Below are 15,682 nucleotides of genomic sequence, written 5' to 3'. Positions count from 1 at the left end.
AGCAAGTTTTGCGGAAGTTTGGCAAACCTCGAGTGGTATAAATTGATGTCTGATGATCCGCACACAACTTACGATTTATAAATAATTTTATGTTATGGTCAAATTTTAATGAATATGGTTATTGTTAAATATTATGCATCTATATTATATGATTCACTTGTAAGAAAAATAATTTCAGAACTTACAAACGCAGGGTTATTGTCAATTTCTGAAAACTGTCTTTAAAATGAAAAAATCATCGAAAAAAGATGAGCTCACAAATTAAAATTGAATGTCATCTTATATGCTATTAAATGAAACAAGAAAAATTAATTCTTCTTTCTTCTTTCTACGACACGTGGCTTACAAATAACAAACTTCCGTCATACTACATATAACATATCGAGCCACTTCAGCATTATTCGAGAGAAAATAAGGAAGCTGAAAAGAGATAAAGCGAATTTTTTCCCCTGACAAATGATTCGTTGTGATTTTCGGTTTCGGCGGATGTGACGACACCCTGCGACTTGACGCTCCCTCTGGAAGATACTTTTCTGCCTTTTCAGCCCCCGCGTTTTCGCTCCACTGACTTTTCAGATTCTGAAGAATCATCCGTGTTCTGAATCGCTTCCTCGTGGCTTGCCCCATGTGCAGAGTTCTCGCATAAAAATCACAACCGGAACCGGATTCCGGAAGCCGAGTGACTCGCGATACCGAAGGGTGTTTTTCGCGAGACCTCAATTCTCGAAGAATGGATTTCTTTCACCCTGTATATAGTTACAGTAAAAAGCTCCCAAAAATACATGAGACTTAAATTTTTCAATTTTTAATTTAAATAATTTTCAATATTCAATATATTCAATATATCCAATATTTTATTCAATTATAATAATTATGTCACTGGATTCGTTGCAGTATATTTTGTTTCTACCTCATATAGTTTACGATTGTACTCCCCCTGCGGTGCCCTGCGGAAGAAGGGGAACTTGGATGTCCCTAAACGTGATACAATGGGATGAAAAAAGCAAATGCAGTCGAGGATGATTTCACAAAATTTCAATTGTAAGGGACGTGCACTACTAAAAGTTGTTTCGCATCAAATATACACGACTATCGGCATTGAAATCACCGCACATAAAAAATCTTTTATTTCCTGAAACTTATAAAGTTGGGTAAAATTATACTCTTCGAAGGTTGAAAAATATTTTTTTATTAAATTAAGAAAAAAAAGTGTTGATATAATGTGAGAAGAATTTGGCACATAAAAACAAAGAATTGTCATTTTCAACTTCGGTCAAATGGTTGAAAGAATAAATTGGACTTACAATGTCTTAATAAATAAATGTTTGTGAGTTTTTCCCTATCACGACAATAGAGTCTTTAGAAAATTGAAAATATCTACAGTGTAATCCGAAACGAGCGAAACCTCTCAGGAAGATGAATTTATTCCAGGGTTTATATCAAAAAGGGATGACGTCAGATGACTCATAAATCATCACGATATAAAATAATGGTGTACTCAATTCGTCTTGCAGGAACATCTCCATTGAATTGAATATTTCTTTAGTCTTTTCTTTCGATAATAATACGTTTTGTTTTGGTTCTCACGCTATATAGAAAATGTTTTATCATTCATAATGCATTAACAATTTCTATATTTCAAGTCAATCATAATATAATAATATAATAAACCAGTGAAAGTATTTGAAAATACGGACTTTACGGACCAATGGCAAAAATATAACCAGTCCGAGTCAAATAAGAGAACAATAAATTTAATACTTAAAACTAGAAATTCAATTTTTCAATTATGAATTATGACTCGGAGTGATCGATTTTTTCATGTTTTATAATATTTAAAGATAACCGAGTGATAAAATCATTATCAATTCAATTATTATTTTCAAGAATTTTTAACTAAAATTCTTCTTTAAATCTTTTAATAATACTTTTAATAATTTTCGAAAAGTTCTTTGAAAATTTTCAAATCCATCATTTGTTTACAATATTTCAACTATTCGTAAATTCTTCAATTTAATATATATTACAAAATAAAAACTTCAAATAATAGAAAAAAATTCGCAATTAAACTTTTTCAAAATAATTAATATCAAAATTCAACTATTTCTAAAAATTAACGCAATAATGCTTTTAATATTCAATTATTATCTAAAATTTTAACTGAAATCCATTTTTAAATCAATATTTATTAGAAATTTCTAAGAGATTTCAATTATTTAAATACAAAAATAAATATTTTATTAAATAATTGAATGATTCTTAAAATTAAATTTTCATAAACAATTTAAATAATTCAATTCTCTTGACAAATTTTAATAAAATTTTTAAGAATTGGATTTTCTTGACGAAATTTTATAAAATTTTTAAGAATAATTTAGAATAATTTTTCTAGAAATTCGATTAAAATTGTGATAAAAATAATTGAATTCCTAAAAAGAATTTTATTATTTACGAAAATAATTGAATCCCTGTAAAAATTTGAATTATTTATGAAAAATAATATTATGAAAATCATTGAAAAGAGGAAAATTTTTGAGAATAATTGAAATTTTGCCAACAATTTTATTTACCAAAATTTTTGAAAATAACTGAATTTCGGAGAACAATTTTATTATTTCTAAAGACAGTTGAAATTTCCACGAGAATTTAAAAAATGTTTTGAATATAATTGAATTTCTGCATTCATTTGTAATTTATCTCTAAAATTCTCTAAATTATATCGTACAATTTACGAATTTTTCATTCATTTTCAATGAAATTACGGACTTTGCAGACCTTTTTTTTTTTTTAAAAAAACTGACTTTTACGGACTTGAAACAAAGTTACGGACCTAGTTCAATTCCTGGAAAAGACTGAATAAAACAAATCAAAGGTGAAAATTTGTAAAAAATTGTCAAGTATTTACCCATTTTCACTTGACCACGTAATTATTATTCTTTAATAATAAAGTCCAAGTCCTTGCTTAAAATTTTCGTCATAAATTACGTGTCAGGAGTAATAATAAAAGAAATCGTGCCCTATTATGCGTTTTATTCGCATGCCAACGATGAAATTTGATTTATGAGGGCGGAGGCACAATGCAAAACACAAATTCAAGAAAAGAGTAATGTCACAATCTAGTAGTTGAGTTTGCGCAAAGACGCAAAGAATGAGTTGAGGATATACGAAGAAGAAAGGAGAAGTGGGATGAGTACAAACTCACAGAGGATATATGCTGGAAACGAAAGAAGGAGGTTTTATGGGTTCTGGGGAGGTGAAACTAGTTTCAAATGGTGGTAGCTCTAAAAAAAGAAGCTAGACGCCCGTTCGCCGGGACTTTCGTGTAGGGGAATGTTTTGCCAAAAGCTGGGAGCGTCGCGACGGCGCCAGGGGGTCTGGAGCCAAAACTTCCCAACATCATCTCACCACTAACTGAGCTTGAATTTCTCTCATGCATTTTCCTTTTCCTATTTTCCAAAAATGCAGAAAAATCTACTAATTTCACAATATCCCGTCTCAGTTACTTTAAAAATATTTTTATCATTTATTTTAACTGTTATCAGAAATAAATTAAAAAAATTTACAGTTCTACGTGCCAAAAGTCAAGTTTTCGTCATTCTTTTCAACTAAAAAATAATAAAAGTATTGAAAAATGATTTTCACATCATTATCATCACTTTTGATTATTTTCTTAGGCGGAGAGTAATAAAAATGTTCTCAAAAAGAATAAAATCTTTTATCTTATTTAGTAAAACATTCAATATTCATTATCTGAATAAATTTTAATACATACATTATACTTAACAAACAAATTCATTGACAATGTCAGAATTGAATATTGTATATAAGTTTATTTTAATCAAATACTTTCAATGACATTATATTAATCTCATTATATTATCAAATCTCAATTTTAACAAGTGTATCTTTTCTTCGCTATGAATTATTTGAAATGTGTTTATTAATACAATACAATGAAAATTATGTCTTTTGTCATTTTTACATGTGCGATGTATATAAATATTGCCGTTTATGTGGAAAAAGAAACAAATTAAGTAAATCGATTAATGAGTCAGGTGCAATTCATTCAATTCGTTTTTTATTTGATTGATTTAATATTTAAAAGGTACTTAATCGAAATCTCTATTTCACTATTCATAATATATAAACAAAAGACAAAATCATGAAGATTACTCTTGTCGTCATCTTCTTTCTTAAGTTAATAAAAATTTTATATTCCTATGAAGCTGAGAATTATATAAAAGTGAGTAAAAATATTAAAATAAAATTAATATAAATATATTATATGTACATAGAATAAATTGATGAAAATAATTATCTTTTTATTTATTTTTATTTCTTTTTTGTAGAATTTAAAAACTTTAGACTCAAAAGATGATAAATGTGATAAAATTCAATTTGAAGAAATTATACAACAATTAGAAGCAGTTGAAGAAATCGAGATTGATAATTATCATATTCTCTGGATGTTCACAAATAATGATTTTATTAAAATTAAAAAATTTATTGAGAACTTCGTAGATAATCAATCTACGCATTTTGCGTCAAAAAGCGAGAACAACAATTATTTGTCAGTGATAGAGGAAAATATTTTACTTTATTCATCGAATGAAACAAATAGTAAAATTGGATATTTACTCTACAAGCCATTAAATAAAACTAATAGCGAAATTGTCCTAAAATACTTTATTAATAGACAGATGAATAAAGCTTCGAAGGTGAATGTGCTAAAGAATTCGCGTAAAATCAATCAATTTTTTTCAACGATGAACAATATTTATGAAGAATATTTTAAAAATTTAACTCTTGAATATGTTAATAAATCGGAAATTGATTTATGGACAAAGTTTTACTTAAAAGGTCTATTAAAACATGAAAAAACATTTTTAAATTTAAACTTCAGCAGTGAATTGAAATTCTCCAAAAAAATGAACTGTTCAATGATTACGATAAATGACTATCTGACAAATAGTTTTCATAAACTTGCCGATTACATTTTTACTCATTACTTTAATTTAGAGGCGAATTTAACGAATGAGGATAATTTTGTCAAAGAGCTAACCAAAGCACATGTAATTTTGAATTCAGCAATTGAGAAAACATTTCAAGTCCTTGGTACCAGAGATGTAGTAGATAAAGAAAATTTCGAGCCATTTATATCTGCTTTGAATGAATTAGAAATCAACATACCTGAGAATTATTTTCTTCCGATTGCAATGAAAATAAATCAGATAAATTTTCTCTACCTAGCGACGGGTACATTAGAGAGGCCAAGTTTTATACTAGATTCAGTAAAACGAATTATCGAGAATGAAATTGGTGCTTCCATTTTGTGGTACGGAAAACTGAAGATTGCATACATTGCGGCTGCGCGGAGTTTAAGTATCAATTTTCACAGTAACATGAAAAGAAAAGTGAATCAACTGTCAGAACATTTCAGTCTCAAGGCATTAAATTCAAAGGTGAAGGAAAAGCAGTTAAAAGATTTAGAATCGTATTCATTCAATAGAGATTTAAAAAAGGAATGCATTCTAATGGATGAGCAGATGGGAAATGAAATATATAAATTGCAGATCCGTGGAGACTTCTTGAACTTTAAAGATATTCCAGATGTAGAGCTATGTAAAGGAAAAACAAGATACATTGAATTATTTGCACGTAATGTACTCTTATTTGACAATGATTTAATTAGAATAGGAGACATGACGCAAGTAGTAGCTATATCACCAAAATGGATTGTTTCTGAATCAAGGATGATTGATCTTAGAGGTGCTGAAGGTGAGGATCATGAGGTGGTGTCTGCTGAAGATGGTGAATTGGGAGTGAGAGGAGAAGATGGTTTGCCTGGACTGCCAGGAGGATCCGGCGGAATATTCGTTGGAATAGCTGATGAAATCATTAATAAAGAGAATCTAAAAATTTGGGCAGATGGAGGTCAGGGTGGAAGTGGACAACATGGAGGAAGGGGGGGCAAAGGACCCGACACTAGACTACCTACTGTTTATGATTATGATGAAGCTATACTATTAGAAACAAAAGTAAGACATTATTTTCCTTTCTTCCAAGAATTTGATGACATTTGTCTTGTTTATGATTTTGACATATTGACGATTTCGTCTGGTGGAGATGGAGGTAATGGAGGTAAAGGTGGCTTTGGAGGTAATGCTGGAAAAATTTTCATTGTTCAAATGAATAAACCATTTCAAGAGCATTTATCAAAACATGGAGAAGTAGGTTATGATGGGCTAGGAGGTGCGGGAGGTTCTGCAAACTTTAAAATCGAAAGTATAGAAGAAAAATGCTATGATAGACAAATCAAGGCCTCCTTTAATTGTGAAAATTGTACCATCACTGAGAGAATACAATTAGTTATTCATAATGGAACTGCTGGTCTAGATGGAAGCAATACCAAGAGAATAAAATATCCACTTAATTTCGTCGGATTCAGAGACATTGATTTTGTTGTAAATGATTATAAAACATATGTAAGACCAGCTTTGTCAGATTCGAAGAACAAAGAACTTTTGGATTTCCATGCAAATCTAATAGAGAATGAAGCTATCAATAAACAATACAGCACGTTTGGATTGCTTGATGAACTAAAAGGATTAGAAATACAGTATTTGAATTTAGAAAATGTAGACTTACCATCATTGTATGCCAATTTACAGAAAAGGATTGAAAAATATGTACAAAGACATCTTGATTTTGGAATGAGTGAGGATTACTTGGTGGCATTAGATTATGCTTATACGGCAGCCTTAACAAAAGCCAGTCGTCTAACTGAGAGTGGTTACTTTGTACATCATTTGCAAAATTATGTTGAATCTGTATCGGAAAATATCAGAAAACTCAAAGACAATATTGTAGAATACTCAGCTAATCAATTGGGTGAAGATTACAAGCAAAACGTTGAAAGAAGAATCGAAGAAGCGCGTATAATTATTGAAGAACAGTTATTCAGTGCAATAGATAAAGCAAAAAATTTAATGAAAAAGAAAATCTACAACTTGATTAATGAAACAATTGGATTGAGAAACGAATCACAAGAAAAGAAGAATGCTTTAAAGAAAGCAATGATGCAGCAAACAATCCTTACACTCTTAAAGTCCGCACTGGTGGGAATTTCTGCCTTAATTCCTGGAGGACAGGCAGCTGCTATCGTAGCATTTACAGCTCTTCAAGTAGGTGAATATTTTGCTCCAGAATATTCACAAGAAAGATTTCAAACTAGAATGCCAAGTGCAGTGGGAAATCGATTCGCGGGTGCTTTAGAATTTCTAAAGAATTCTAAACTTAAACAACAGAAATTATTAGAAAACGATGTTGAATTCCTGAAAAATCAAAAACATAAGCTTGACAGTTTAAATGAATTGACAAAAATGGATGTCAATGGGACAATTATAGCGAATGAAATAAAGGATTTAGATAAGCAGATTGAAACATTAAGGCTGAAGAAGGACAACAATGCAGATGAAACCGATTATACAAAAGTGTTTGATGTCGTAGGTAAATTAAAAGCTTATTATAATTTTAAGCAGAAGAATACAGATGCCGTTGAGGAAGTTGACAATGATACAGAGAAAAAGAAATCTCTGAAAGACCACATTTCCTCAACGGAGAATGATATTGAAAAATTGCAGAAATACGAAAATCGTATTTACAACGAACTGATTCCAGTTTTTGAAAAAATGTGCCAAGATCTACCTTCCGATGAAATGTTAAAAATCGAATCCGTCGCAGCTCTTGACATCTCTAAATGGAAAGTCCAATCATCTTTAAAAAATGTAAAACTAATAGTTAAACAATTTACAAAAGGATTCAATGTCGAGAATGAACTGGACATGATAATTGAACATTTGGAAGACACAATCAACACCTTGATTAGCATTTATGACGAAATTCAAAATTTTCAACAAGAAAAAAAACTTGCTGCCTACATAAAACAATTAAATAACGTGAAATTTATAACCTTCAAATCAAAAAATCAACTACTTGAGAATTCTGTGCTCGAAACACGTTCCATCATTCGTGTCAATCTCGCTTTAATTCAGTATGCAAAAATTTACAATGCCTTCAAGCAATTTGTATTCCCATTTGCCAATAAATACATGAAAGACCTCTACAAACCGTCAGATTTTGAGATATCAACCAATATTAATTCAGATACGATGATGCGCTGGTTTGCAAAGGTTTCAGAAAGTGTTGACAAAATTAAAAACAAAATTAACGCAATTCAGGCGACTATTTTCAAAAACAGTAAATTTAACGAGAAATTAGAATATGGCAACAAACATCAGGGCGAAATTTATTTATGGCAAAATGAGACGCATCATGAAATGATATCGGATCTTCTGGGCGGAAAAGAAGTCATCTTGTTTCCCAATGCAAGGAATTTCCCTCATTTTGCTGTTAAATTTAAGAAAATTAGAATTGGATTTGTGGCAAAAAATAAAACGGATCAGAAACATTTAACGGAACTTTTAAATCCATTAGAGATGAAAATGACGCATGCCGGTAATTCGTATTATACATGTGGAGATAAAATGTACCTTATATCTCATTCACCCATTACTTTGACAAAAACATTCAATGAAAGTTATCAAGGAGAATCTGATTCTGTGCAAAAATTAGCAAATGGAGATGATCTAGTGAGTCCTTTTGCTACGTGGCGAGTAAAAATTAGAAAAGCTACTGGCAATATTGACTATAATTACTTTGAAAATTTCAAAAATAATGTAGATTTAGTTTTGGAAGGAGTTGGCACATATGTTAAAGTAACGAATACTGATGTGTGTAACAGGGACACAATATTAACGGAATATTATCAAGAATATATTCCAATAGTGGATTTTGTCAAATGAACAATGTTTTTGTAAATGAATAGTAAATTATTATTAGCTTTAATAACTGTAGTGTTTTCGTTTTTAATCAATTTCTTAATCTGGAATCCATCTTGTTAAACTGAAGAGATTCTAATACTAACAAATCATTCTTGTTATTTTACGATCAATACATATATATTTTTTATTGAGATTTATCAACATGATCACAAACTTATATCTATATTGTATACCCACACAGAACTACCCCCACAGCACCGAAATTTTCCTAAAAATTTATTAAATATTTACTTGCAATATTCGGAATATTTAACTGAAAAGTTTAGTGAAAATTGTGTAAAGATTTAAATGTCCCGATTAAATAAATGTTTAGTGTGAAATGTTCAGGAAAGTTTCGCGCTAAACATTTATTTAATCGGGACATTTAAATCTTTACCTAACTTTCAATAAACATTGCAATTAATCCAAATATTGCAAGTAAATATTTAATAAATTTTTAGAAAAGTTTCGGTGCTGTGGGGGTAGTTTTTTAAAAGTTGAAATTAACTTGACTGTAACCTACTTTGGAATCATTAATTTCAAAATTCATGGAAATTGAAGTAATTTTTTAAATGTTAATTTCAATTTTTAGAAAACTTTTGCTCCTGTGTATTGTTGCCGTCAGTACTCTCTTATATGAGTGATGTATAACGAAACATTCATTCGAGATTGTGCCTCCCCTCTAGTTAGATGATATTAAAACGAAATCAAAGTGAATAATTATAAGTATTGCAAATCTTTTGTAATTTTTTAAAAACTTTTTTATAAAGCTTATAAAGGTCTACCATCTCCCTGTTTTGTGTTCAAATTGTCAATTATTTTTAATAACATATACAAAAAATAGATTTAGTTCAGTTTGGAATTTTTTAGAAGGTGAGAAAGAAAATATAATACGGACAAATAATTTATTTATTCACTAAAAATTAGTGAAAACGCTTACTACTTTGAATTAATGGACAACTTTTCACTAATTTAGATTTAGAGTGTACGAAAAGTCAAACGAACTGCAAAATATTGCAATATTATTTAATCACTTCAAGGCAAGGTAAAGTGAAAAAAAAATTCTTTTATGTTTTAACAACACAGCTGTCCTCAAAAACTATACACACTTTGAGAAAAAAATTATTATATGACAATACATATTTTTATAATAAATTATAATATAACATAATCATAATTTAAGGGGACATTCCAGTTCAAAATGTCAAAAAAATCGATTTTTTTTTGTTTTTATTTTCGGATTTCTTATAGTGTTAAGAATACTCTCCTAAAATATTAATGCAAAATTCGAAATAAAACAAAAGTTATACATCCTTATTCTTCGCCATGTCAAAGATGTTTTTGTATGCGGATAAGCAATCGAATGATTTAAATGTTTTCTCATTTGCATTTTTTAAAAAAGACATTAAAAAAAGATGTATTTGGTGTTGCTGATCACAAATTAGATATCAAATTTTCAAAATTCAAAATGGCGGATCTAATATGGCGGAAAAGAAAATTTTTTTATTTTAATTTTTCTTTTGGTTTAATTTTTTTTTTCGTCTACCATATTGCATCTGCCATTTTTAATTTTGAAAAAATGATGTCATATTCGTAATCAGCGACCCCAAAAACCCCCCCGTAACGATTTTCAAGCAAATCCAATGATTTTGAAAAAAAAAATTCCGCCATATTGGATCCGCCATTTTGAATGTTTTTTTTTTTGATCTGGTAAAAGTGATATCTCGAGTTTTTCTGAAGCGATTTTAAAAAATCAAACGGCTATTGATTTAGCGTCATCATGCCTATAAGTGGAACCTCAAAAACTGGAAAATTTCCAACTCCTCTTTTTTTATAAGAGAAATTCTGAATAAAAACACCTTTTTTTTTGCATATTTTGGGGAAAAAGTACTTTAAAAAAAGGGGGGAAGAAAATTCCACTTTTTAGAGGTTCCACACCTAAAGAAATATCTAACGAAGAGAATGTCACTTCGTTTTTGGTTTTATCTGTTTTAGAAAGTTTGGAATCGATCTTACCACCGAAAATGGGCATTTTCAAAAAATGGCGTATATCGCCGCCATTTTGAAATAAAAATGAAAAAAATTTTTTTTTACAAATTCTTAAATAAATTATTTATTACATGTAAAAGAAATTTTGTAAATAAATGTCATAGTTATTTTAATAATATATACTAAAAATGCCTTCTTTTTGCCTGTTTTGAACTCGAATGTCCCCTTAAGAATAATGGATATACTTCCGAATCGCTCGAACCGCCAATCGTCTTGAAACTTAGTTTCCTTACGTAATTTTGTGCCCTGATTACGAAAATTATGGTAAAAACCATAAAACACACCATAAAATTGTGGCTTTTTGCATTTAACTTGTTGCACGGAGAAAAAAGGATACTTAAATTTACCCTGAGGATTGTAAAATTTAACAAATTTTCAGTGTCAACTATAGGACAACACTCTGTTATTTGTAGATTACTATTTATAATGTGTAAAATAAACGTAATTAGTTTTACTCTCCAGGAATGTGCAGTACTTTATTTTGTATGTTTAATTAGATTTTTTAAAACAAACTTTTATTTGTAAAATATTTATTTAAACAATTAAAAATATTTAACTTGGATAATAAAAATTTTAAATGGCAAAACATTTTTGATTTTTTAAAGTAGTTTTTAACTTTTCAGTTATTGAAAGAGTTTCAGAATTCATTTAGTCTTTATAGTCATAATTCTTTAAAAAAAAATTTTTTTTGAAAAGAAAAATAATTAAAATATTGAACATTTTAATTAATTTAAATTTTGTTTCAATAGAGATTATTATTTTATAACATCCACAGAAATAAATAATAAATAAACAATAACTCATATTTTTAAACGTCAAAATTTATTTATCGATGTTCATTTTTTAGCTGCATTTGCGGTTAGTTTTCAATAAAAAAATTGGTTAGTTTAAATTTCCTGGAGTGTAAAACTAATAATAAAATATGTGTAACTTTTACGAAGGAAAAATATAGTAAAGTGTAAGTAAAATTATGAAGAAGATTAGAATGACTAAATAAATTTTTAACATTCTAATTTTAACACTACAGTTTTCTCCGTGTGGATTGAATTAATAATAATTTTTTGTGTTTAAAAATATTTGTAAATTTTCCTCTGCTTTTATATGGAGGAGGAAGGAGTCGCATTCACCTTGGGTTGGAAATTTTTTTTTATCAAAATTTAATTGATTGGAGAGATAATTGTGATATTTTTTGTTTTCTATTTAATTTTGAAAAACCCAAGGTGGATGACTCCTTCCTCCTTCAAATAAAAGCAGAAAAAAAATTTACAAATATTTGTAAACACAAAAAATTATGATTAATCCAATCCAACGAGTTAAACACAAAAAACCACAATTTTATGGTGTTTTTTTATGGTTTTTACCATGAAGATGACCTAATAGTCGCCAATTTTCTTTATGATTTTCGTAATCAAGGCACAAAATTACGCAAGGAAACTAAGTTTCAAGACGATTGGCGGTTCGAGCGATTCGGAAGTACACCCGGAATAAATTATACAAAGGATAAAAGATTATAAATTATTTTGCTAAAATAATAAAAATAAAATTTGTAGTTTTCTATACTTCATGTCATATTAGTTGAAAAATTAATTTATTTTTTTGTTATTTTCATATTAACATTATCCTCTTATTTTCCTTTTCAATTATAAAAATTTTAACATGAAATCTTACATATCTAATGCCAATGATATTTAAAATGATTACACTACATTATGCGATTTTTCTTTTTTCTTTTTTGCAGGTTACGAAACAGCATCTAGAAAAACGTTAGAATTACTTTAATATCATACTCCTTACCAAATATTTTCATTATCAATTGGACATGACGAGGATAACACTTATCATTGCTATATTCTTTGCGATAATTTTAATCGTGAACTGTAATAATCATGAATTCGTTGAGGAAGATTTAAAACATTTAGAAACAGCTCTTGTCGAATCTTCAAAATATATGTCTAAGGAAGTTAAAGAAGAAGATGTAATAATTTGCATCGGTGCTACTAGAGCTGGGAAAAGCACGTTAATAAACTATTTAATTGATAACAAATTAAAAGCGGAGAAAGTTTCCTACTTTCAATCAACTACAATATCAAAAGTCGACAATCAATCTTTAGGACCGGAAATTGGAATCGGCTCTGCATCAAAAACAACAATTCCCACTAGATGGACATCAGGAAAATTACCCAATGTTGCCATTTGGGATGCTCCTGGGTTTGATGATAATAGAGGAGCATTACAAGACATTACAAACGCTTTTTATACCTATCAATTATTACAAAAAGTAAAATCCCTTAGAATTGTTGTAGTTGTTGACATTAATGACATTCTACATGATAATATAAAACCCTTTCTATCTGTCGTAAAAGCTCTTGAAGATTTATTCGGAAATAAAATGAGAGACTTTTTTACAAGCATATCCATAATTTTTACAAAGGTACCAGATACATTAGAGAATGTTTCTGTGGATATGTCATTTATAAATGAAAAATTATCTTATCAAATTTTGTCAAGCAGTGACATGCAATTGTCTCAAGTTTTGAAGGATTTTGTACAATTTTTGATACAGAACAATAATCATATTGCTTTCTTTAAAAGACCTAAGATCGGACCTGTTACTTCTGCCATAGATGTAAATATTTTTCCTGTCATTAAAAATTGCAAACAAATTGACGCAAATTCTTTGAAGGAAATAAACCCTAGTATTTCTGAATATTCCAGAATATGTTTATTTAAAATCCGCGACACATTATATTCTACGCAATCATTTCAAGATTTTCAAAACATTCTAATATCCATTATCGATAAAAAAGTTAACGATCTAAGTGCAATTAGTGACGCAATAGGATCTGAAAATCTTATAAATCAAATTAAGAATGATTACACCGCAATAAATACTGTGCTTCATGATGCTATTTTTTTAGCCAAAAGTTTTCCTGAGAAAGTAAAAGTTCTTTCGGCGATTGATAACATTATTGTCAGGAAAGTTGAAGAGCATAATCTATTCGAAAAATTTAGATTAATGGAATTTGTGGATAAATTATTAAACTTGAAAGAAAGTATTCAATTGGACATTGGAATACAGACTGTTCTTAAATCCTTGATGTTGAAAGTCCAAGAAAATATAAATTCTGCACAAACAAAAATAAACTCAATATCACAGCAAAGAATACAAATACAACAAATGGAACAAGCTCAGAAGCAGCAGAAAGAATTAGAAGAATTGCATAGGCGTCTTGAAGAACAAAGAAGGGAAAGTGAAAGAAATAGAAACAGAAGAAAGAACTTTTGGAGTCGTATCTTTGGTTGAATGTACTGTGTTATATTAATATTTTTAAAAATAATACTCATTTATATTTAATTCTGATAATTCTATAAAAAATTATGAATTTCAACATTTTGAGATTAAACTCTAATCTCTCATTGTATGATTTATTGTATCCATGAAGTACTTTCAGTCTTCTGTCAATAATATACCGCGAATGTACATTATTTCTGCTTAAACAATAACAACATAAAGTGATTAAATTTTCTTATTGTAAGATGGAAATAAATAGTGCATTAAATCAACAATTATGTATGTATTTTTCATTATTATAATTATCTTCATATCTTAACGATGTATTTTATTATCAATATAAGTAATAATAAAAAAAAATATTTTAAAATTTTATTAAATTTTTAAAAAATATGTATTATAGATTTAACATGCATGCAGCTTTAATTCTCAGTTTTATTCTAAACTTGCGGCAATACTGTTGCAACATAATATATAGGTGCTATGTGTAATGATATTTGATAATTTTTTGTAACTCGTTGTTTTTCTAAAACACTAACCCATTCTCTGAAATAGTTAAAGACGGCCACTCTAACTAACTTTTATTCTACTTTTCTTTTTGTAGAACAAATATCAACAAACAAAACTTGAACCACATTAGGAAACACTATTTTACTATTTTTAAAGAATATTCTCATTGTTTAATGATGATGAAGAGAATAGCAATCATCTATTTACAAATTTTACTAGTTTACAGCTACAGAGATATGTTCACTGAACATGATTTAAAGATATTAGAGAAAGAGCTCCATGAATCAGCACAATATATGACTAAGAAAGTTAAAGATGAACATGTGGCAATTTGCATTGGTGCTACAAGAGCTGGAAAAAGTACACTAATTAATTATTTAATAGGCAACGAATTGAAAGCTGTACGAGTCTCTCGAGTTCAACCAGTAACAATAATCAAAGCAAACAATCAATCTTTTGGACCGGAAATTGGTAGTGGATCAACGTCTAAAACTACAATTCCTACAAAATGGATTTCAAAAAGTTTACCAGATTTAGTCATTTGGGACGCTCCAGGTTTTGATGACAATAGAGGGGCAGTACAAGATATCACTAATGCATTTTATCTCTACCAGTTGGTGCAAAATGTTAAATCTTTAAAAATTGTTTTAGCTGTGGACATTAATGACATTCTACATGATAACATTAAACCATTTTTATCGGTCTTAAAAGCTGTCGAAAGTTTATTGGGAAACAGGATGAAGGCTTATTTCTCAATTATTTCAGTAATTTTCACGAAAGTACCAAACACTCTAGAAGATATTCCAGTGGATTTGCAATTTATAAATGAAAAATTATCCTATCAATTTTTATCAAGCAGTAATATGCAATTATCACAAGTTTCGATAGACTTTGTTCGTTATTTAACACTCAACAACAATCACATAGCCTTCTTTAAAAGAGCTTCACT

General features: G+C 28.9%; 2 protein-coding genes across 2 annotated transcripts; both read left to right on the top strand.

Moving 5' to 3' along the window:
- The first annotated feature begins 4,036 nt into the window (after nucleotides 1-4,036).
- Nucleotides 4,037-8,907, top strand: LOC122501776. Its single transcript, XM_043611506.1, has 2 exons — nucleotides 4,037-4,243; nucleotides 4,350-8,907. The coding sequence occupies exons 1-2, from the start codon at nucleotides 4,163-4,165 to the stop codon at nucleotides 8,862-8,864; spliced, it is 4,596 nt and encodes a 1,531-aa protein (XP_043467441.1). The 5' UTR covers nucleotides 4,037-4,162; the 3' UTR covers nucleotides 8,865-8,907.
- A 364-nt stretch (nucleotides 8,908-9,271) lies between these two features.
- LOC122501779 lies at nucleotides 9,272-14,498 on the top strand. Its single transcript, XM_043611511.1, has 3 exons — nucleotides 9,272-9,755; nucleotides 9,859-9,927; nucleotides 12,670-14,498. The coding sequence occupies exon 3, from the start codon at nucleotides 12,751-12,753 to the stop codon at nucleotides 14,233-14,235; it is 1,485 nt and encodes a 494-aa protein (XP_043467446.1). The 5' UTR covers nucleotides 9,272-9,755; nucleotides 9,859-9,927; nucleotides 12,670-12,750; the 3' UTR covers nucleotides 14,236-14,498.
- Nucleotides 14,499-15,682: the final 1,184 nt, after the last annotated feature.

Source organism: Leptopilina heterotoma, unplaced genomic scaffold, assembly GCF_015476425.1.
Source record: "Leptopilina heterotoma isolate Lh14 unplaced genomic scaffold, ASM1547642v1 Lhet_214, whole genome shotgun sequence".
Taxonomy (NCBI): Eukaryota; Metazoa; Arthropoda; class Insecta; order Hymenoptera; family Figitidae; genus Leptopilina; species Leptopilina heterotoma.
Note: the sequence above shows the minus strand (reverse complement) of the source record. Positions and strands in the feature narration are given on the sequence as shown.

Excerpts from the sequence above, each read along its gene's own strand:
- LOC122501776 (XM_043611506.1), top strand. The coding sequence starts at position 4,163 with ATGAAGATTACTCTTGTCGTCATCTTCTTTCTTAAGTTAATAAAAATT. Across the intron at positions 4,244-4,349 it reads AAGCTGAGAATTATATAAAA|AATTTAAAAACTTTAGACTC; the intron begins GTGAGTAAAAAT and ends TCTTTTTTGTAG.
- LOC122501779 (XM_043611511.1), top strand. The coding sequence starts at position 12,751 with ATGACGAGGATAACACTTATCATTGCTATATTCTTTGCGATAATTTTA.